The following is a 25,170-nucleotide window of genomic DNA, read 5'->3' as shown; positions in this document are numbered from 1 at the left end:
ATTGGTATGGTGAGTATCGCTAGGTTGAAGTTTGTTAAAGAAATGCTTGATCTCGGTCATGAGGATCTCGCTCACGAGGATGAATTCACTCATAATGGTTGTCTCGCTAGCAATGTGGTTTTGTTGAGGAAAGCTCTATTAGTAAATGAACTATTTGAGGTATTCTGCCAATAATTCTAAAGAATTTAACCATAAATTATGTCCTTTCAGGCCAATAAGAGCTAGGAGAGTCCCGTTAAGAGCCCTGACAAGCTGTGAGTAACTATGTGATGAGTTGATGTTTTAATGATTTAGAAACTATGATTTATTTGAAGTTATTTCTCATGCTAAGTGTTTAAATGAAGTGTCAAGCAACATATGTTTGAAGTTATTTCTCATGCATGTTTTCCATGAAAATTGATATGATTTAAATATGTTATCTTGTCCACATACTTTCAGCATGCTTTAGTAGCTCCATTTTCACGATGAACTAGTATGATGATCTGAGCACTAAGCCTTAGTGTTCAACTAAATGTTTATGACTAGTTATATGACGAATACTGAAGGACAATGAGAAGGTATCCTCAGGATACTGAAGGACAATGAGAAAGTATCCTAGTTAAGTACCTAAGGTACGACGGTACTCAGTTACGAGCACGTGCACGTAATTAATACGACGTCGAGGGATTGAAAGCATGATCAATGTATGATGTTACTAATGTATGAGTTTTCCAAGTATGTTTTCCAGGTCTAACGCATGCTAATGGTTTTTACAAGCTAGTTCAACACGATTTAAGCCAATTTATTTTACAAAGTATGGAACATGCGTTAGGGTTAAAACTAAGGTTGAGTGAAGCTTGATGTACTGTATTTAAATACCTAAAATTGCCAAAGTACATGCGTTGGTGTTCTTAAATACAATAAAAAGAAATATTGAAGGTAAGAAAGGTATCTGAATAAATATACCTAAGGTGTTTATGGTACATAGAAACCTCCACGTGCACGTGGGTAATTCTGAAGGAGAGGTCGAAGTATGGGTCTTCTAAGCCATAAACCAGTAAAGAGACGCCGAAGCATGGGTCTCGTGGCCGATAATAGACGTTGGGAGCTAGAGCGATGTATGCTCGTTCTCAACTAGGGAATAATGATGTTTAATGGTGTTTAAAAGTAGTTATCAATGTTAATGTTTAGAGGAATTTGTTTGAGATGCCCTTCGGTATATTTAAAGAAATCGACGTAGGAATCTCTCCTAGCCATAGTTTAGTATGAAGAGATCGAAGTAGAGGTCTCATTTGGCCATGGCTTGACACTGGGAATTATAGCGATGAATGTTCATTCTTAGCTAAGATTCAGGTTTCAGATACAATGATTTTAAAGGTTTTATGTACACGTTTGCTTGGTATATTTTAGTTCCAGTATTATGTTTTCGAGCTTTCAGTTTAAGCATGAGATTTATGTTTTTATTAAGTCACTCACTGGACTTCTAGCTCGTGTTTTCAAATGTTTTCCTTTCAGGTAGCAGTCAGTTCCCAAAGGACTTTTCTGCTGCTGCTCTGCCACTCAAAGGAACAGGTTGAAGGAAGTGTATTTAAAGACCTGTATTAGTTAGTACACATGTGTCTGTCTAGTGACTAGTATTCTTAATGGGGCTCACTAAGTTGTAATATTCATGTATGAACAATGCTGTGAAACCCTGTAATGTAAATATGTTAAGTTTTGAGTTAATTTGTATGTATTCAGGGTTTGAGCAAACTTTAATAGGTAAGATAGGCAGTAAGTGCCAGCAAAAGGGTTGATAACTGCTGCAGTCACCATTCCATTCAAGTTATAAGGGTAATCTAGTGCGGGATGTGACACAAGCGGCCTTCAAAATTTTCAAAACTCGAGTATAAAAACTCCCAAACATGTCAACCATTCATTTTCAATTTGACGAGGATGGTGAATTCAAAACCTTTTCTACCTTTCTACAAACTCGTGGCATTGACACGTAGATTCTTTTGCCCTCATACCTCCCAACAAAATGACATTGTTGAAAGAAAACATCGTCGTATTGTTGAAACTGGTCCTACACTTCTTTCTCAATCACATATGCCTCTAAAATATTGAGATGAAACCTTCTCCACATGCATCTACCTTATTAACTGGCTGCCTTCACCAAACCTTCATGATAGAAGTCCTTTACAAATTCTATTCATCAAAATACCACATCTCTTTTTTCTAAATGTGTTTGGTTGTTTTTGCTTCCCTACCTTCATTCATATAATGATCATGAATTTGAATTTATATTTACACCCTATACTTTTATTGGCTACAACAACCAACACAAAGGCTACAAGTGTCTTTTCTCTGATGGTAGAGTGTACATCTCAAGATACGTTAACTTGAATGAAAATTCATTTTCAAACAGTCGACTACAAATTCACCTGATTTGTCCAAATGATATCCCATCCACCAATACTCTTTCACATATACCAACATAAAACTTATCTTATTTCAATTATCCATTGAATGTTTCACCTATTCTTTCACACTAATCTCCTAATCACCAATCACCTCACTTGTCCTCTTCTCCCATTGACAATCCCAGCCTCGACATCTGAACCAACGACTCTTGATAATATTACTACACTCTCATCGATGTCATCCATTGTCGATCAAAATGTTAACTCATTAGCTGAAACTTCTGTTGAACAATGTCCTATTGCTGAAGCCACAACTGATTTGAATGTTGACCCATCAATTGAACCAAATATGAGCTCCAATAATGAAGTAAGTGTTAATATTACTATATCTTCTCCCAATCTAGTATCTACACGTCCCACAATAAAAAAGAAAATAATTGGATCTTCAAGCCTAAAGTATCCTTACTTGATCATAAAGAGGTTAAACTACCAAATGCAAAACAAATTTTGAAACATGATCATTAGAGAGTTGCTATGAAGGAAGAGTAAAAAACATTAATCATAAATGATACCCGAAATCTTATACCTCGTACTGAAAATAGTAAGATCGTGGGATGCAAATGGATCTTCAAAATTAAAAGGTATTCAAATGGTTTGATCTCCAGGTACAAGGCTTGTTTGGTAGCCAAATGTTTTCATCAGACAACTGATATAGATTATATTGAAACCTTCCGCTTTGTTGTAAATTTTGTAACGACCAGGGTACTTATTACATTTTCTCCGTATCATGGATGCAGCAAATAGACATAAACAATGCTTCTCTTTATGGTTTATTATCAAATACAGTGTATATGGAGCAACCTATTGGCTTTGTTGAAGAATCAAGCGACAAATATGTCTGCAAGCTGAACAAAGCATTGTATGGTCTTAAACAAGCACCGAGGGCTTGGTTTGAAAGAATAATTTATTTTCTCTGTTCCTTGGGATTGTCTTGCTCAAAGGCAATCCTTCGTTGTTATATAGATGGACTGAAACTGAAAAATGCTACATATTGATTTAAGTTAATGATGTAGTGATAACTGAAAGTCACAAATATTCAACTAGAAAATTATAGATGTACTAAAGATAAGTTTTCACTAAAAGACATTAGAATTTTGACATATTTCCTTGGCATTAAAGTATACTATCCTAAAATTGGAGATTTGTTCATGTCTCAAATAAAATACACTGTTGATTTACTTCATCAAGCTCGGATGTTTGAAGTTAATGGTATTGTTGAAGGAAATCAGACATGAGAATTTCCACGAGCAGCGGAAAGATCATTCCAAATTCCATTCGAAATTGAACATAAACAATTACAGTCACAAGAATGGAAACTAACAGGTCATGCATAACTATAAATTATAGCATGCTTTCAAAGAATATCAAGGGATAGAGTATGCGTACCTTTGAAGAACCATTCTTCAAACTTCCTCAATCAATCCACTAGCGTCCACAACAACACAACCCTCGAACGTTATGACCGGTGCAACACGATCACCAGCATGAACACAACGAACACCATGATCACGAGCCCAACGAACGGCTTTCGACTCTTCAAAACCAATCGAGTTGAGTGAGGACACCACCATAATGGTTACCATGGTATTCTTTGTGTGAGAATCAATAAGTTGTGGGTTCTGTATGAACTTGGCTTGAGGACGAGACATGAGGACAATAATCGTGTAGACGACCGAGCAAGTGGGAGATATGATGTTATATATCATATAGACGATATGCTCGATCGTGTAGAAGATGGAAGCCTATCGTATAGACAATGCCACGTGATCATCTAGCTACGATCAGTTGAGTGAACTATCGCTTAGTTAATCTCCACAATCGTTTAGTCTCTCTATTAACTATCACTTAGTGAAACACTTTCACTTGATAGCTTTACCGTGAGTAACTTTTCGAAAGTAGCAACTCTCTAAAATTAGGCAAATATTTTTCCTTTTATCTCATAGTTACCATAAAACTACTAATAACCTCTCACTCAGTTGGTTATTAGAGAAAAAGAGATAATTATCAAATAATTAATATTATTATAAATAAATATGATAACCAACTTATCATATTATATTTATAACTTATAGTTTTAATATTTCATCTTGTGAAACATATAAACCATAGTTTTTTTTTCTTTTCTATTTTATGGTATTTAATGTAAATCATATTTACATTAATCCTCCACTTGATGTATCTCATACGTCACACCAATTATATCGTATATAATTGAATTTCCTCTTGTTAATCTGAACATTTCAAACTAACCCCAAGAACTGATTCTCAACTTGAATCCATTGAGCTACCAAAGGGACCTTATGAACCTGTAGCTTGAAGCTCCAACGGTACGTGAATAACTGACTAAACTCTTTAGTCATGGGATCCACCATTCGTTAACAGTCAGACACTCCACTAAAGACCAACAACTGCACTCTTCTCACTACAGATATATTTTGTATTCATATCAACCAATCTACAGTGCGATAACCCTTCACAAATCGCTCGTAAGTACAGCTAGGCCAATTTACCATTTTGCCCCTATAGTTACATTTAACTCCTTAAGTACCACTTATTTCTTTAATGAACATATGTCATAGTCCTACTATGACCGAGTCCTCTCTTCCAAAGAGAGGCTGTGGCCACTGTGTTCAAACCCCGGAATCAGCCCTTAAGGGAGCAATCTATCTACTTACCCCTACTTTGAGGAATGGGTGACTTTCGTCTTGTGTAACTGAGTTCCCAACTCCAAAATCAGAAAGAAAGAAAAAACCCCCAAAAGGTGGGCTTGTTGAGTTGCCAATCTGGTCACTCTCACCCATACTCATCAAATAACCGCCCTAAAAGATAGAAGTTCCCAAAACACTCAGGATTAAGGTCATGTCACCTATGGTCTTTTAGGTGAGATGTAAGTCTCAAGTATCAACAACGTTGTATAAAGAGACGAATCATCTTGTGGTCCGGTCTTATACAAACTCTTTGTATAAGACACCCCCACTCGCATGTCTCCACATGAATGGTCAGGATCAGACCATCTGTAGTAGTTCACAACACTTGTAAACCTCTACAAAGCAGGTCGTATCCGTAGTGTCACAAGGATAAGGTATCCCTCCTTAATCCGTATACTACATACCTTTTAGGTTATCACTTAATGCATGATCCACTTGTATATCTCATATACATGCTTAAGTTTACATACAATAACCATGGATTTTTGTTTATTGAATATGAGTAAATGCAAAAAATAACTCTTATTTTATTCACAACAATGTGTATAATGTTTAAAAGCTACGAGACTCCGAGAGAATTAGGACACCAATCCTAACAATTGCAACCCCTACTATTAGTTCATCTACAATATTAACTACTCAAGGCGAAAAATTTCATGATCGTTTTCTATATATAGGCATTGTGAGATATTTACAATGCATTACTCTAACAATACTTGAAATTGATTTTTGTGTAAATAAAGGATATCAATTTATGCATGCCTCGACAATTATTCATTGGCAAAATGTCAAAAGAATACTGAGATATCTCAAAGAAACATTTGATTCTAGTTTATTCTTGCAAAGACCTTCTACTCTTAATATAGTTAGTTTTACAGATGCCGATTGGGCATTAGATCCAAGATGACAAAAAATCAACCTCTGGTATTTGTATTATCTTTGGGAATAATCCGATTGTATGCGGATTCAGAAAACAATATATTATTTCAAGATCGAGCATGAAGGTTGAATACAGCTTTAGCTTTTAGAGCTACATAGATATTATGGTTAAAATCATTGTTAAATGAGCTGGAAAATTTTTGGAATTTTTTCTTATAAAGCGTAAATATTTTTAAATATTTTTTATATTTAAAAAGGCTCAAATATCGAAGCCTAGTTCATTAGTTTTGTAATATACTCCTTGGTTGTAGAACTAATTTATGCTATTTTCTTCATCTATATAAATACTGTCATCTCATTCTTCATATTCATTCAGAAGCGAAATAATACAAAGAGATTTCATTCTGAATATCCAGAGTGACAAACTCGTTAATTTTTTTCTCCCTTTTCAAGCTTGTATTCTTTTATAAGCGGTAATTGAGTCAATTTGTCTCCATTCAATTAAAGGAGAGCTTGGTCCATGGAAAATTAGAAGTTGCCGTTTATTTATTTTTAGTACGATAATGTATAAAAACTAAACTATAAAGTTAAAATTTACTCTTTTAGTTCTCGAATTTTCTAATATGTGTGTTCGTGAATTTTCAAAACGCAACTTTCCGCTCCTCGTGTTTTTAAGAATAAGTATGTGTAGTCTTGTCAAAATGTAACTTTCTTGTCATTAAATATTTTAAAATCATATTAATCATGTTTACAAATATTTTAAAAGTCTATGAAGTAATTTTTTAAAATGATCGCATGACATTTTTATTATAAAAATAATAAAATAATTCCAAAGAGACGAGATAGTTTTTGTTTTTGATTTTTTTTTTAAAATTATTGTTTATAATTTAAAAGGTCACTAAAGCATTCAAAATAATAATAAAAAAAGAAATTGACCTAAAGAACTTTTAACCCTACTCTTATAAACTCGATGACTAAAAATATACATTTTGAAAATTCATTGATAACAAACACACATTTTTCAAAATTTAGTGACTAAAAAGATAATTTTTTCATAAAGTTATAATTATGGTTTTCAAACTTATAATAATCTAAAAATGAGCTACTAAAAAACACAATGTCATGACCAGAGCAAGCATAATTCACTAACATATGAAATTATGAATGTGTTGGTGACAAAAAATATGGGTTCGAAGTTCCAATTCTTATTGTACATAAAAACGATACAATGTTATGAAACAACGTTTGTTTTAACTAATGAGGTAGAAAGCGAGAGAATAAATACTAAAGAATGAGATTCTCTTGATGTGAATGCCAAATAACGGGAATTTTTAATGACCAAGCGAATATATATATATAATCTCTTTAAAAATGGGAGGAGGAGAATGTTAAAGGCAATTTTGGTGGGTATTGTTCTTTATGTGTGCTTTTATTCTCTTTATTTTATTTTTGTTAATATCTTGCTATGAATTTATCATTGGATATTGATCCCAACTAAAGTGAATCAAATCAAATATTGTGAAAAAAGAAAAAGATGGAAGGGAAAAGGCTTAATGTCCTCTAGAAAGTATTGGACCAATTTTATCCAAAATTTTGATATTTATCATATTAGCCTTAGTTTGTCAAAGATTGGTATGGTAGATAAACGTATTGTAAACTAGAGTTTGAGGGGTAATTTTGAAATATAACATTAAAAATTATACATAAAAGTCATCCAGAGAAATGATGGTGTGATGTGATTAAATAATAATTGATGTATCAATATATATTTACGAGGTTATATAAATGACATTGTAACAGGAGAATCAAAATTATAACTTGTTAGAGAAGTCGTCCGTCTAAAAGAAAGTTTATCGAAATCAATGACATATGAATTTGATTACATACAAGGACGAGACTTGACACATCTTGACTCCATTAGATAATTATTTTTATTTTTGTTTTCTAACAAATGTAATTATTTTCTCATATTTTCACACTTATTAGAAAATATTGAAAATTTAAGTCAACGTTTAAAAACGAAATCAAGTTTTTTAAAATTGTTTTTTTGAATTTTTATACACTTATTTGAGAATTCAAATGTTTATTTAAGAAATGTAAAAAAATAAAATCCAAGTGAATAAATAACAACAAAACAAACACAACAAGAATATATAATTAAAACTGAATTTTTATCACATGGAACCTAAATTACATAAAGTAGTATTAAAAAATAAAATTATACAAAATACTCATGAGATTTGAAGTAAGCCTCAATTGGCCCTTATACGTTGAAAGTCTCCATCCTTGTCCTTGATTTTTTTAAATATATTCCAAAAAATACCATTGAAACTAAACATTGTTCCTGTAATACCACATGTAATTATATAGAAGATTGGGATGATTGTTACAATTTATTTCACATAAAAAATATTAGTAAAATAATTTATATAACAAATTTTATACATTGCAATGTTATAATGATGTCACATATTTGTTTCAAATTTTACATATAGTTGTATCAATTTCCATAATATTTCGGCAAAAGAAGGAAAAATTTCAAAAAGACTTTTTAGAACCAATTTGAAAGTTCAACGAAACTATTTTTTATTTAAAATATGAGAGCATAAAAAACGACAAACAAACTAAATGCATAAACTAATTCCCATTGAAAATGAAATGGTTAGAGTTACCACAACACGAACAGCTTCGTTCACCTTCGAAGGGGTGGAAAAAAAGAAGAAGCTAGATTCACATATTATTATTATTAAAAATAATAACAATAAAAACAAAAACAAAACTTCCACCACATTGTTGACTCCTGTAAAATCTTACTCCTAACGGTTTAAAATGTTTATGACCTCAAACGATGGTATTTGACAACCAATCGATTCATTCCATACAAAACGAGTTCTGATAGTCTAATTTAAACTTACCTCAAAATTATAGGTATTTGGTGTAATTTAACGAGAAATACTTACGTACACTCTAGACTGAATTTTTGCGTAGCTCACCTAAATGCTCAATCACAAGTTGACATGTGACAATTTTATATTTAACATATATATTTATTTTTTTCTTCATTGTAATTAGAAGTGACTTATAAAGATTAAAGTAGGTTTAGATTCACCAAGTATTGCTCTAATTTAACCAATTCGAGATGTAGCCAAACAAAATGTGTTCAAAACAGAAGCCACCTGTACATTACACAAGTACCCCTCTACATACTCCTACAATAGTTCAACATTTTGCATTTACGGTGTCCAATATGGTAATTTCGGAGCAAAAATTTAAAAAACCCCTCACACAATTGAGCAGCCATTCGGATTTTCATCACTGAATATCTCGAGAGAATCAGACGGATGTGATGAATATGGCTCAAAATCGGACGGTGGAGAATCAAGCTGAGGTCGTACACCTGGATGCACGTACGCATAAGAATATTGCTGCGGCGTGGCATAATATGATTCGCGCTGTGGCTGAGAACACGTTGCGTATGCTGTACTGTACCGCACCGAATAAACTGGGTGCGCAATGTAATGCGGTGCGTATTGAGTCACAAAGTGACGTGGAGGGCTTTCATTGGCTATAATTGGAAGCGGGCCGGGTGCAGGTTGTGGACCGGGTTCTAGATGACCCGGATCTGCACCGGCTGGTGGTACTCCGTTTGCTGGATGACCACCGGGAGCTTCAACGCTGGCATTGCCGCCGCCACCGCCGCCGCTCTTCTTCTTCTTTTTCTTCTTCTTTTTTTTACCTCCACCGCCGCTGGTCTGGCCATCACCGGCTGGTGCAGTACCAGGCTGTTTTGCTTGACTGTCGCCGCTGCCGCCGATTATCTTCCCAGCCGGGTCTCCATTTTTCGTCGGATCTTGTACTTCGAATTTCACCTTCTCTTTTTCGTCTTCATGGCCGCTGCTTTCGTCGGAGCTTTCGGAATCGCTATTTTTCTCTTTCTTCTTCGATTTTCCTTTACTTTTTCCTTTTTCCGGCCATAGCTCCGCGTGCTTCCCTGTCTTCAACAATTTCTTTATCAAAGTTTCTGATTCGACGTTACCTTTCACAACAACTTTCTGTTGCTTTAAATCGATATCCGTTTCATAGACTCCTGAAAAGTCACATTCATAATTAAGCAGATATTCTCCAATCCATATTCCAAAGACATAACGACGATCGATTTGTAAACGAAGAGAAAAATAGCGAAACTATAGAGATATAGCAGATTAAATCCTAACAAAAGGAAAATGTCGAGTTTCAGAAAGATAGAGACAGATCAGACTGTTCAAGCCGCCATTAATTGCAGAAATCAAGTTACAGAGAAAGAGATCACCGCCATTGCAGAGCAATGAAAACTTCTTTCAATTCATCGAGAATCGAAGATAACCTAGTTCGCAAAACAAAAAATCGCAACATCAAGATAAGAGATAACCTTCAACGTCCTTGAGAACTCGTTTAACTTTCCTCTTGCAAGCTTCGCAGTGAATGGAGACTTTCAAAATCCACGTCTGAGAAACAGAAACAGAAGAAGAAGAAGAAAACAAATTATAGAAGCGTCAAGAAAATAAAGGCATCTAGCAAGAGGAAGAAGACGAAAAATTGTTGAACTACCTTGTAAATGAGAGGAGGCTCGGGGTTTTCTTCAACTTCTTTAGGCTCTGGCTTGCCTTCTGGTTCTGCCATTAAAGACACTGAAGCTTTGAGGTCTGTTGAGAGAGAGTGAGAATGAGAGTGAGAGAGAGATCGTGGAGGATTAGATGCTTTTGAGGGTAATTCAAGCATTTTCTTTGAATGAATGAATGGAGATGCCTTTGATGCCTTTGAAAGAAGAGAGTGAAAATAATTTGAAAAAAGTAGCTGCTACATAAAGGAAGAGAATCAAATACCAGAGGCAATATTTGGTGGGTATTGTTGTTTATGAAAATACTCGTTTTTTTTTATCCAAAATTTTATTTTTTTGTTTTTGTTTTTGAAAATCAAGCCTACTTTATTCACATTTTTTACAATAATTTGTATACTTTTTAAGTACGGTTGTTGAATTCTTAGCCAAATTTATAAAACAAAAACAACTTTTTGAAAAGTTATTTGTTTTAGTTAGCAACATTTGGCTTGGTTTTTAAATCATTGGCGAAAAATATATAACAAAAAAATAAATTTGAAAGTAAAAGTAGTGTCCATAAATTTAATTTTAAAAAACAATAATAAAAACAAAATGGTTGCAAAACAAAACTTCGGATGCGTGAGATTATAGATGCCCAATATTTTAGATATGTATGTTTGTTTTGTAGAAATATTTTGTTCACATGTCTATAAGTACTACGATAATTATGTTTGTTTATGTTAAGTAACATAACTGTTTTTTTTATTATTCATTAAGTTATAATTGATTTAATATAATTTAAACATATATAATATATTTTTTTATTAATTATAATTTAGTTTTAATTAAACGTGTTTTTTTTATGTGATTTTTCTCAAACAAATAATTCAATTTTTTGTTATACTATAAATATGAATTTGAATATATTTCTAAAATATCACAATATAGAAAAACGAGCTAGCAAATAAACGAAAATATGTATATAAGAATAAAAAAAAAAAAGTAAGGGTAAAAGAGTATTTTAAAAAGATGCCCTTGAAATCCAAAAATCCATATTTTAGAAGATCATTCAAGACTCTCGAGATACCCTCCGTAAAGGCATCTTAGAATGTTTAGGATTTTTTAGATGTCATAACATCTTACATTACCACAAAACAAACACACTAATCTAGATGTCCGCTCGATGAGAATTTGTACGTCCACAAAACAATTGACTCCTTAGATGCATCTCGGGTTGTTCATATGTTTGTGCATCCCACAAAATTGTCCAATCTCATAATCGTTAGTGGTAAATTATTATTTCTTCTATTTTAATTTATATTTTGTGTATGTGAGATGAGAGTCAAATACATAAAGATGATTGCATTTTTAGTCTATATTGTTACTTTCTTTATGCCTTTGTTCTTTCTTTATTTTATTTTTGTTAATATTTTACTATACAATTTATCTGTAGATTCTGGTACCAACTCAAAGTTAATGAAATCAAATATGGAAAATTATTTCAAATAGTAAAATTGTTAAAAATATTTACAAGATATAACAAAATTTTAGAACTACCAATTATAAATACTAATAAACATGAATAGACTTCTATAAAATTTTACTATATTTTATAATTATTTTAGTTTATTTTTCTGAAAACAGCGTATCAGATATCGTGAAAAGACGAAAAAGAGAGGAGAGAAAAAAAAATCATTAGCATTTGGAAAGATGTTGGACCAATTAAATCCAAAATTTGGTTATTTACCATATTAGCCTTGATAGTCAACGATTTGAATGGCAGTTAGTGTGTTGTAAACCAGCATTTGAGGGGTATTTTTGTAATACAATGCGAGAATCATACTTGATGTAGAATAAGAAAAATGATAACAATACTTTGTAACATAGAAGTCGTCAAGAAAAATCATGTTCGTGATGTGATTAAAGAATAATTAATACATTGATATATATTTTTATCTCATATTGTAAGAGAGGATTTGAAACTATGGCTTCTTGGATAAGCTAGGTATGCTTTAAGTTTTAACCACTAAAATATGTTATTAATGGGATATAAATTTATGAGATATTATTGTGCAATTGAAATTGTTTTAATGCACTGGCAGGTGCATGCAATAATTAGATAAAATAATATCAACTCCCTACCAAAAATAAAATGTTTTTTTGTCAACAATTTAAAGGGCGTTGTTCGAATGCCACCGTTTTTATCTCTGGCGAGTAAATGTTTAAATTAGTTTATAATAATATTGTTCTTATGAGCTTGTCGTTGAAGAAATATGTTTCGTGAAGTTGAGCTTGAATTTTATTGATTTCACGTGGGTCATTTGGGTGTGAAACAATTTTTAATATTTGTACTCTTATTCCCCCTCTCATACTTATACTCGACGTAAAGATTGAAGCGCTTATTCTCTAATAAATTTGGTTTGTTACTTTTGTACGTTGAAGCTTAATGTGTTGTTCTTGTATGTTGGATCGGCTCTTGGCTTGTTGATCTCATGAGTGTGTTCACTTCACTTTGGATGTTCTTAAAGTTGAAGTATTGGAATATTTTGTTAAAAAAATCGTCAAAAGACTCTGGTCTTTAGTGAGTACCCAACCTTGAGAAGTTTAAGGAATCTTATGGTTGTTGGGATGATTATCTCAGTGCTCGCATGCTTTAAGGGCAGTTGAAGGTATTGCACTCTAAAATTTATGAATACCTCATGTGAAAGGTAACTTCTTCATTTCTATAGTTTATGTGTGGCCTGAGTTTGGTTTGTCAATGGACTTGATATTGGGCCCATTCAACTGGGGTTTCTAGGCTATGGTGGCTCATTCCTATTTCCAGGCTTAATTGTGAAAGTTTTGAAAATCGAAGCGAAAGCATGAAAGACATAGTGTCTCTCAATTTAATTTTACAAAATAGTACCAAATCAGAGATGACAGAAACTTATGATAAACATTCATACATACAGCATGCTTTCACAATACAAAAGAGAGAGACGAATGGAGAATCACAACTTACCCTTAAAGATTCATATCTTCTTACTTCCTCTCCAATCCACTATAAGTTCTCCAACAACACGAACTCTTTCCTCATAATCACGAACACTACGACTGGACACCACCATAGGGTTACTACATTATTCTCAAGGTAGAGAATCGAGTGTGTGGGCTTGCATAAATTGATTTTGGGAGAGGAGAGTTTTTTTAGAGGAAATTTTACACAGAGAATTAACACACACGAAGAGATCTCGAGATACCTTGATCAAGAAAAAATTGTGTCCTTTTCTTATATATATTTATTTTAACGTGAAACCAACTCTCGTGTTGGTTATCAGAGATAGTGGGCTGAGAGAGTTACCATAACTCCTCTCCATTATTTAATTTGAACTAAAAAAAGGAATATATATATATATATATAACAAACTTTATGTTATGTTGAATATAACACATGTTCTATAGTTTATATTATACCACATATAATATAACATATAGCTTATATATAAACCACATTCATATAATTAATATTTGAGTCATATTCAAATATTTATTTTCTCTCAAATAAAACTTCATATTATAATGTATGTAACATCCAATTTTTTTCGAGTAATTTTCATTAAATTGTCTTGAAATATTTGGGTTATTTTGATAAATTGGGACTAAAATTTTATTTGGAGACAAGATAATTAATCTAAATAATATATGTAAATAATCAAAATTTTAATCCAATTTAAGGGCAAATTAGATTAATTTACTTGGGAGAAAGTGTGTTTTTTAAATTGATTAAATATTTGGAATGATGTAATTTATCTCAACGATTGGACTATATGTTTCCTTAATTTTGTTTTGGAGCCAAAATTAAGTTAATTGGAGAAGTTAATTGGTTTGAGACTGTATGAGTCATGATGTCCAATTAGAAAAGGAATATGAACATATAACTATCCTACTTGAAGTATTTGATAAGTATGAGCATTAACTTATTTTATAAAATATTTCACAAGAATATATGAGCGAGAACTGGATCTTATTTGACATGTTTGAGGATATATGAGTTTTATATCATGATTCATGTGTGAGACTTTGTTTTATGATGCATGATATTTATGTCAGTAATAGTTTCCTCTACCTGTAGTCATGTAAGCCCCATACTCCATTTTTCTACATAAGTGAGTAACAAGTGTGTTAAGTGAAAATTGGCTAAGTATGGAAACAAAGTGTAGGCATGCGTTGATGGAGAAGTGTGGACACATGAGGTTGCATGTGTAGCAACCAAGGCTTTAGGCTAAGTGTTGAAGGCAAGGATAAACTATGTGTTGGTACTAAGGATGAATGCATGAGTTGAAAGGCATGATGCGTTGATAAGGCTTGCAGCAGCCTCAAGTGTGTGCGAGTAAAGGCGCTAGACGATCGTGTAGCAGATGAGCGGCACTATACGATTGGGTATGCGATCGTTTAGTAAGTGAACGACACTACACGATGAGGTAGGCGATCGTGTAGGCGGGCGTTGGGCGATCGTGTAGTAATTGCGGGGAGCTAAACGATAGCGCTATACTTTGGACGATGAGCTGCACGACAAACGCTAAACGATAGACATTGGGCACTAGACGATAGACGTTGGGCACTAGATGATGGAGTATGTGATGCACGCTAAAGTTATGCTATGAAACAAGAAGGCCTAACACATGGTTGATATAATAAGACAGCTATGCATGGGCTAGGACATGTGTTGGCTTAGAAGTATGCGACTAAAGGAGGGACGAAATAGCCTTTAAGTGAGCTATGCGTTAGCCAGATTGGGCGATGCATCGAGGAGGAGGTATGCGGCCATGTGGTTGCAAGCGTTGGCTTGGGAGCTTACCCTTGCATCGATAACCAAGAGGAAAAGATCATCTTGGTGATTGATCAGCTAAGCCAGCTGTCATATTCAGGTTTGATATTATCCTTTAAGGATGAAGTGGCAGCTTGATGTTAAAAGGAGAACATACAGCTGTTAGTTTAAAAAGAGAAGCTCGACATTGAACAGAGGTTTGGAGAAGTTCGCTCATGCAAATGAAGTAATTCTAGAGCCATTCAAACCCTGAGTATGTCTAATTGTTGAGGTTGAAATGTCAGAGGGAGATTCTAGCGGAATCGAGCTGGAATATGAAAAATCCGGCTGGAGGTCGAATTTTCGGGTAAGTAGGATCAGTCTTGATGATTTGAGGATTTTGGCACAACCACGAGGAATTATGAGTTGAAATTTTAAGTTAAGCTTACTAAGACATTTTAGATAGTGTTTTTAGAAGGAAATTTCTTGAGAAAAAGGCCTAGAAAATTAGTTATTAAAATTGTAAGTTAAATCTGGAATCTTGAGCAAGCAGGCAGCTGATTGGGTTAAACAAACAAGCAGCTTTAAGGGTTTAACGATGATGTTGAGCGCATGTGTTGGAGGTTGAATTGGCACAAGGACACGCTGAGAAGCATTAGACTATGCAACACATATTGAAGCCGTAAGTGCATGAGCTGAAAGATGGGCGCAACCAGACAAATGCATGGGACATGCGTTAATGTGCCACAAGATGGGCGCATGAGCTGAACGATGGGCACAACCAGACGAACGCATGGGGCATACGTTGATGTGCCACAAGACGGGCGAATGAGCTAAACGATGGGCGCAAAGGTTACTATGCGATGGGAAATAGGCGTGAGCTGGAAGCTTGGTAGCATAGGAGGCTTGAACATTTAACGCAAGGCATGGACGCATGGTAATAATGTTGCTGCCTAGTCAAGTTAAGGCCTAAGAATTTGGCTAAGTGTTCAACGCACAGTAAGCATATACATAAAGAGGATTGCCAAAGGCTGTGAGTGACTCTAAATGCTTTAAATGTTTTAAGTAAATTGCTAATGCTTATGAATGTTTAGCAATGCATGTTTACTGAAAGCTATTTATGACAACTATTCTCAAATAGTTACCAAGCAACACATCTCACATTAATGTTATGTTTATGCTATGCTTTTCAATGAACAAGAGGATGCATTAGTATAGAAAGCTTTTGGGCAACTAAGTCATTAAGAGATAAGAATAAGCAAGTTTAGTGTGAGTAGCTCAGTACTGAAGGACTAGATGAGAATGTACTGAAGCTCAGTCCTAGATTTGAATAGCTCAACACTGAAGTACACGGATAAGGTACTGAAGCTTAGTCCTAGATTTGAATAGCTCAGTACTGAAGGACTAGATGAGAAGGTACTGAAGATTTATCCTAGAATTTGAATAGCTCGATACTGAAGGACATGGAGAAAGTATCCAAGCAGCTCGATACTGAAGTATACGAAGAAGGTATCTGAGCAGTAGTACCTAAGGTATGACGGTACTTAAACTAGAATCACATGAATGAAAGAAAATTTGTTATTGGTAGTGTCGAGATCACTCCACACTAGCTATGGATTGACGTTGAGGAATTGAGTAAAGGTTCTCTCTCGACTAAGGATGTAAATTTTGTTTTTAGGAAGTGAACAAAAGGGTTCCTTCCCAGTTAAGTAGTAATGCGGTAAAGAATGATAAGGAGTGAGCAGAAGGACCACTCTAGACAAATAGACTAAGGCATAGTCTAGCAAAGTAAGAAAAGTGCTATGTGATGTTGATTATGACATGAATAATAGTTGCCAAGTTTATGTCTTCAGTTAAAGCTTTTAATTTAATATCAAATTTATGTATGAAAATTATGATTTAAATGTTAGTCACTCACTGGGTTTCTAGCTCATGTTTTCAAATGTTTTCCTTTCAGGTAGCGGTCAGTTCCCAAAAAACATTTTTTTGCTGCTCTGCCACTCAAAGAAACAGGTTGAAGGAAGTTTAATTGAAGACCTATATTAGTTAGTACACATGTGTCTGTCTAGTGACTAGTATTCTAGATGGGGTTCACTAAGTTGTAATATTCATGTATGAATAATGCTGTGAAACCCTGTAATATAAATGTGTTAAGTTTTGAGTTACTTTGTTCGTATATTGATGAAATGTACATATTCAGGGTTTGAGCAAAATTTAACAGGTTAGATAGGCAGTAAGTGCTAGCAAAAGGGTTGGTAACTGCTGCAGTCACCATTCCATCTAGGTTAAGAGGGTAATTTGGAGCGGGGTGTGACAAGTCATGTACCCACTAGAGATTTGTGATCTCTTTTGGAATTTCACTGAAGGTTTGCGTTTTCTTCGGGATTCACCAGAGGTTGGTGATCTCCTTCAGGATTTCACTAGAGGTAAGGGTGGAAACGGTTCATTTTGGTTCGGTTTGGTGGTCAAATCGAACCGAATCAAATTTTATAATATGTGAAACTGAACCAAATCAATTTATTGGTTCAAATGAACCGAACCAATTCAGTTTTAAATGCGATTCGGTTCGGTTTAAATTTGGTTTTGGTATTTTTATAAAATCTATGTTTTTTTTTTTTAAATTAAAAACAGTTCGGTTTTACTCCCTTATATATATATATATAAGCTAAAAACGGTCCAGTTCGATTTCAAAATTGATTTTCGAAATTGAAACCAAACCGAATTAATTTGGTTTCAATTTTTCTTCAAATCATTTGAATCGCATTTTTCAGTTTCACTGAGTTTTCAGTTCGATTTGATTTGGTTTTTATAAACAATTTAGTTTTTGCAATTTGAATGGCCACCCCTAAATAGATAGGTTAGTGATCTCTTTTGGGATTTCACTAGAGGGTTGTGTTTCCTACGAGATTCACCAAATATTAGAGTATCCTTCGGGATTCACTAGAGGTTAATTATCTCTTTTGGGATTTCACTAGAGATTTGTGTTTCCTATAGGATTCACATAGATTAACGTCTCCTTCGGGATTCACCAGATGTTAGTGATCTCTTCCGGGACTTCACTAGATATTAATGATCTTCTTCGGGATTTCACTAGATATTAATGATCTTCTTCGGGATTTCACCAGAGGTTCGTGGGTACATCTCACTGATAGTAAGTGGGGTTAAATTATTCACTAGATGACCATCCATGATGAGTTGAGGTTTTTGCATGTCCCATTAGAATGTTGCATTTATTGGACATAAATGCTTAGCCCGACCCCGGTAGTGGAGTTACTTACGGAATATTTTATACTCATTGTTTCTTATGTTATATTTTTAGGTAAAAGCAAGGACATACCGACGAATGACAGAAGGAATGTGTGACCGTGCTATTAGGACCAGATAGATGCTTCCGCTCATGTTTTCATATTTTAATATTTTAAATTCTAGTATTGATGTTTGATTTAGAGTTCCATCGTTTGAAATTTTTATTTATAAATCTTCATGAAAAATATCTTGAACTTATATTTTAGGGGGAACACGGTCAAAGTTTCAGTTCTTTGGATTTTACCAAAAACTATGTATCTAATAAATTTCTTTTGATTTTAGTTAAAATTTATGAGAGGATCATTTTGAGATTTATGCTTGCATGTAGTAATGACCTAGTATAAGCCCTATGAAGTCGAGTCGTTACGATGTATCATATACACTATATTAATTACATCTCATAGAATTGAATTTATATTAATAGAATTGATTTTATATTAATTATATCTCGCATGGTTAATTTCCTTTATTAATTTGAATAATTCAAGTTAATCCAAAATTAATTCGATTCTCATTAATCCCAATTGAGCTAACGAGGGGACCTTATAGATCTATAGATTGAAGCATAAATGGTACTTGATTGATTAATTAAATGAACTAACTTTAATTAATGGTTGGTCACTCCACTAAAGAACGACAACTGCACTATTCGCACTACATATAGTTTTTGTGTCTATTGGATATAACCAATCAACAGTGCATTAACCATTCACAGATTGTTCACAAGTACAACTGAGTCAAAATTATCGCTTTGTCCCTATAGTTACATCTAACTTCAAGTACCATTGATCCCTCTAATGAACAATAAGTCGTAATCCAACTATAACTGAACCCCTCTAAAGCTAGGAGAGGGTGTGGCGCCACATTGTTCAAGCCTCATAATCAACCCCTAATGGAGCAATTTCTCTACTTATTCTAACTATAGGGAATAAATGAATTTCTTATTGTATATATGCATTCCCAACTCCCCAATTAGACAAATTCCCAAAATGGTAGACATATTAAGTTGGTGAAACTAGCCACTATCACCCATGTAGATCAAAGGATCGCCTTCATATGCAGGAATTCACAACTCACTTGGGATTCAGGTTAAGTCACCCATGGTCATCCTGGTGAAACGTAAGTCATTTTTTATCAACAGTGTTATATAGAAATACTATTCATTTTATAGTCCGATCTTATACAAACTATCGGTGTAGAACACCACCGCTCACGTGTCTCTACGTGAATGATTAGGATCATATCATTTGTTGCATTTTACAACAATTGTAATAACTACAAAGAATGTTGTATTTGTAGTATCACCAGGATAAGGTACCTAGCCTTATCCATCTACTATAGACTATTTAGGTTATCACTTAAACATGGTCACCTGTATATCTCCACATACATGTTTAAGTTACAGAAGATAACCTTTGATATTATTTGATTGGTTTTGCACGTCAATGTTATTAAATGTAAAATAAAATATATCTTATTTTATTAGATAAATAAATTGTTTGTACAGTACGATTACAAAGTACAAGACCCACGTGATTTAGGGCATTATTCCCAACAATCTCCTACTTGTACTAAAGCTACTGGGATGCACACCATAAAAGGGAAAACTATTACAATAGTACACAAAAACAATAAACTAGGGTTGCAATATACGCCCAGTACAAAATCGCCCACTTGTTATAGACTAAATGCGGTCTGTCTTGTAGACCCAGACTCTCCAGGTGACCCTCAAACACCTTAGTCATGACTACGAGGGTCTTGTAAATGGATCGGCAACGTTGAGCATCGAAGCTATCTGCGTGATGGTCATGTTCCCTCAATACACAATCTCTCGTATCAAGTGGTATTTCTGCTCAATGTGCTTCTCACGCTTGCGTTTTCTAGGTTTTTTGGATTAGCCACAACACCAACATTATCACAATAGGGTTATGGGCCTTGACACGTATGGAACTACTTCCAGGTTAGTCAAGAATTTCCTGAGCCAGACAGCCTTATTGGCAGCTTCACAAACTGCTACATATTTTGCCTCCATGGTGGAGTCATAAATGCACTATTGATCAGTGCTTATCTAGACTACATCTCCTCCATTAAGAGAAAATGTTGATCCTAAAGTGGATTTCCTAGAATCCCTATTAGTCTGAAAATCATAAGTAGTGTATCCTGTAAGGATCAAATTCTTAGGCCCATACAATAGCATGTAGTCCATCGTTCTCCGAAGATTCTTAAGGATGGTTTTAATGACAATCCAATGATCTAATCCTAGATTAGACTGGTATCTCCAGACTATCCCTATTGTATAACAGATGTCAGGTCTAGTACATAACATCACATACATTATATTGCCAATAGTTGATGCACAGGGGATCTGTCTCATCTTCTCAACTTATCGAGGTGTCTCAAGACACCATTTCTTATATAAAGCGACTTCAAGTCTGAAAGGGAGTAAACCCCTCTTAAAGTTTTGCATCAAATACTTGACAAACATCTTATCAATATATGATGTCTGAGACAAGGCCAATGATTTGTTTTTCGATCCTTAAAGTTCTAAATGCCTAGAACAAACTAAGTCTCTCCCAAAACTTTTATTTAGAATTGGGTCCCCAACCACTGTTTTATGTCAGTCGGTAGACATACATCATTTTCAATGAGTAGAATATTGCCTACGTACAGTACTGAGAAAGTTACTTAATTGTTGATGATTTTCTTGTAAACATAAAACTCATTAACATTCTGATCAAAGCTATAAGATTTGATTGTAGTATCAAACCTTATATTCCAATATCGATAAGCTTGTTCTAGTTTATAAATGGACCGATCAAGCTTACATACCTTTTGCTATTGACCTTGGGTTATGAATCCCTCTGGTTGTTGCATATAGATGGTCTATTCGAGATTGCCATCCAGAAAAGTAGTATTGACATCCATTTGCCAAAACTCATAGTCATGATATGTTGCAATGGACATAAGTATTCGAATAGTTTTGACATGGCAACAGGTAATAAAGTCTCCTCATAGTCAACTCCCTCGACATGGGTATAACCCTTTGCTACAAGTATAAACTTTGCCTTACAATCCATACCTTTTTTTCTCACATAGATCCATTTGCAACCTATAGGTTTTACCTCAAGGTTGATCTACAAAATCCCAAACCAAATGGAGATACATAGACTCCATTTCGAGATCTATAACTTTGATCCATTTATATTTGTTTATATCATCCATTGTCCCTCCCACTACTTTAAGGTTCCCTCGACGATTGAGGTGGATGTGACCTACTAGATGAACCAACATCAACAACTCTTGTTGACGTACTTGACTTTTCAACAACCATTGTTGAAGGTTCAGTAGTTTCGTTGAAAAGTTCATCCAATATTATTTTACTGCGCGGTCTGTACTCCTTAATGTGGTATTCTTCTAAAAACGTAACGTTTTTCAACACAAACACTTTTATTATCTTCAAAATCGTAGAAGTAACTACCTCTCGTTTCTCTAGGGTAGCCTATAAGTAGGCATAATTTTGAACGAGGTTCCAATTTCTTAGGATTGGCCTCAAACACGCGTGTTGGACAGCTCCAGATTCTGAAATGACATGAACTACCTTTACGATCATTTCATAACTCCAACGGTGTTTTAGAAATACTCTTGGATGGAACACAATTCCAAATATATGTTGCAGTCCATGATGAATCAAGTAAGTGAGCGTAACTTGTCATAGACTGAACTGTGTCCAATAAAGTTCGTTTTGTCCTTTCTGATACACCATTCTACTGAGATGTACCAGGCACCGGGAGTTGTGATACAATTTTATGTTCTATTAAATAGCATTGAAATTTCAAATCCATATACTTTCCACCTCGAACAGATCGAAGTGTCTTAATTGTTTTACCTAATGCATTCTCAATTTTAGCCTTATACTCCTTAAACTTTTCAAGGGTTCAAACTTATGTAACATTAAGTAAACGTACTCATGCCTTGAATAATCATCGGTGAATGTGATGAAATATTCAAACCCTCGTATTGGCTTAATATTCAAATGACCACAAAGTTATGAATATACAAGTTCCAAGGGTTTTTTGGGTCTGTGATATTTTCTAGTAAGGGGTCTTTTATTCATTTTACTTTTAAAAAATGACTCATATACAGGTAGAGAATTTTCTTCTAACTCACTTAGAAATCCATTATCAATCAATCTCTCAATTCTATTGACATTTATGTGACCTAACCTTAGGTTCCAAAGTTGCACATTTTTTTAGGAGAAATTTTCTGTCTCTTGTTTTGAGTTACCACGGTTTTAAACAATTCAGTATTTATAGGGGCCTCTGATGCTAACAACATTAGCACGTAAAGGTTATCTTCGAGATATGTATAACAAATTTGTACACCATTATTGTAAACAAACAATTTATTTACATTAAAATTTAAGGAATAATGTTGTTCTAACAAGCACTTTACATAAATCAAGTTCCTTTTAAAATTAAGAATAACAAATACATTATATAATAAAATAAATGATTTCTATAAACAAAGTTGAAGTCCTCCCATTGCCTTAGCCGAGAAGACATTTCAATCTCTATTCAAAACATAATTACCTCGATTATCTTTTTACGAGTTAGGAAGGGGAACTTGTGGACCTACAAATCAGAAGCTCCAACGATATGAGATTAATTGGCTAAACTCGTTAACCAATTAAACAATATTCATTAACTATAGGTATGCTCCACTGAAAACCTATAGTTGCACTCGTCTCACTGCATATATATTTATATGTCCACGGATATAGACCAATGACAACAAATTAGTCTTTCACGAGTGTTCATAACACTAATTGGGTCAAATTATCGTTTTACCCCTAGGTTACCTGTGTATTCTTAAGTATCGGTACTCCTCTAATGAACAACTTTTTATGGTCCAACCATTAAACAGAAATCTCTCACGGGCCAGTAAGAGGGTAGGGTCATTTGTTAAAGTCTCATAGACATCATTTAAGGGAATACTCATCCACTTACCCTAAAGTTGGGAAGGAGTGAATTCCATTTCGTGAAATTATGTTCCCAACTCTCAATTCGGTCTTGTCTCTAAAATGGTAGGCTTATTGAGTTGGCGAACTGGCCGCTATCACCCTCACAAATCAAAGGACAACCCCTCACGAACAGGAGTCCATAACTCATTCAGGATTAAGAGTAAGTTGCATGTGTCATCCCAGTGAAATAAAAACTTAACTAATCAACAGACTTACATCTAGTGGTTACCATTTCCTGGTCCAATCTTATGCAAACTCATTGCATAACCCTCACTCGCATGTCCTCTACACGAACGCGTTGGATCATTGCATTCGTATTAAATAAAAAGGAGGTCGTATCCATAGTGTCACCAAGATAAGGTATCCATCCTTATCACATACTATAAACTCTATAGATTGTATCTTGAACACTGATCCCCGTATGTCTCCACATACAATTTAAAACTCATAAAACAATTTATGATGCTAATTTATTGGACTAGGGTTGTTTAGGCAATATAGATACAAGGTAAACAATAACTATTTACTGTAATACTCATTAATAACACTTTATCAATGATCAGTCAAATGTTACATTTACCATCTACGAGTTTTAGGGCATAAAACCCAATACCAACAAGCACTTCCAACGAAAAACTCTAGAGAAGACCACCTCTGATGGACAATTCTAGTGACAACTACCTATGACAACCAATATCGACATTCACCAAAGGCAGCCAACTTCGGCAAAAGGTTGCCTCTGTTGATCAACTTTGACGTGTGACTGCCCTGGTTTTAGGTCTAACTAGAAAACCATGCCCCCATTACAAGATTTATTTATTAATACAAGATAAATGTTGTCCACAAATTGATCAAAATGAATGAAATAATGAATGGAAAGGGGGAAAAAAATAAAAAGAAACAATTATCCAATTCAAAAAGAAGGTCATGCCTAAAATCATGGTCCCATTTAGAACACAGTGTACTTTGTTAATTGCGACACACAAGACAATTATTAAAAACTTAACTTAACCCAACTATGTGCTTAAAATGCACCCTTAGGTTCATATAAAGTAGGTAGGCTAATCTTATATTCAAATTAGCACAAGTAAAAGGCCTAGATTAAAGTTCGTTTTTGTTGTTGTTGTTGTTGTTTTTTTTTTTTTTTTTTTTTTTTTTTTTTTTTTTTTTTTTTTTTTTTTTTTTTTTTGTAGGTAACGACTTTTAGATTAGTTTGGAAGGACAAGAACGTATAATTTATTATGGTTAAAAATCATTCTTAGTCCATAAACTTTCATAAAAGTAACAATTTAGTTTATGAATTTTAGTTTGTAACGAATTAGTCCCTGGATTTTAAATTTCGTGATAATTTAATCCCTGAACTTTTCTATATAACAATTTAGTTACTGTACTTTAAAATTGATAAGAATTTCGCCCCTATTGTAGAAATTAATATTAAAATTTAATGAGATTTA

General features: G+C 34.0%; 1 protein-coding gene across 1 annotated transcript; it reads right to left on the bottom strand.

Annotated features, from left to right (window-relative positions):
* Positions 1-9,126: 9,126 nt before the first annotated feature.
* On the bottom strand, positions 9,127-10,851 carry LOC120079396 (heavy metal-associated isoprenylated plant protein 36-like). Its single transcript, XM_039033560.1, has 3 exons — positions 10,616-10,851; positions 10,437-10,512; positions 9,127-10,115 (listed from the first exon to the last, which is right to left on the bottom strand). The coding sequence occupies exons 1-3, from the start codon at positions 10,784-10,786 to the stop codon at positions 9,310-9,312; spliced, it is 1,053 nt and encodes a 350-aa protein (XP_038889488.1). The 5' UTR covers positions 10,787-10,851; the 3' UTR covers positions 9,127-9,309.
* Between the last annotated feature and the right edge of the window lie 14,319 nt (positions 10,852-25,170).

Source organism: Benincasa hispida, chromosome 6, assembly GCF_009727055.1.
Source record: "Benincasa hispida cultivar B227 chromosome 6, ASM972705v1, whole genome shotgun sequence".
NCBI classification, from domain to species: Eukaryota; Viridiplantae; Streptophyta; class Magnoliopsida; order Cucurbitales; family Cucurbitaceae; genus Benincasa; species Benincasa hispida.
This window is presented reverse-complemented; position numbering and strand designations above follow the sequence as displayed.

What these genes read in the sequence shown, in the direction of transcription:
- LOC120079396 (XM_039033560.1), bottom strand. Translation starts at nt 10,786, where the DNA reads ATGCTTGAATTACCCTCAAAAGCATCTAATCCTCCACGATCTCTCTCT. An exon ending in AGCCTCCTCTCATTTACAAG is followed by an intron (nt 10,513 to 10,615) that starts GTAGTTCAACAA and finishes TCTGTTTCTCAG; the next exon opens with ACGTGGATTTTGAAAGTCTC. An exon ending in AGTTCTCAAGGACGTTGAAG is followed by an intron (nt 10,116 to 10,436) that starts GTTATCTCTTAT and finishes GTGACTTTTCAG; the next exon opens with GAGTCTATGAAACGGATATC.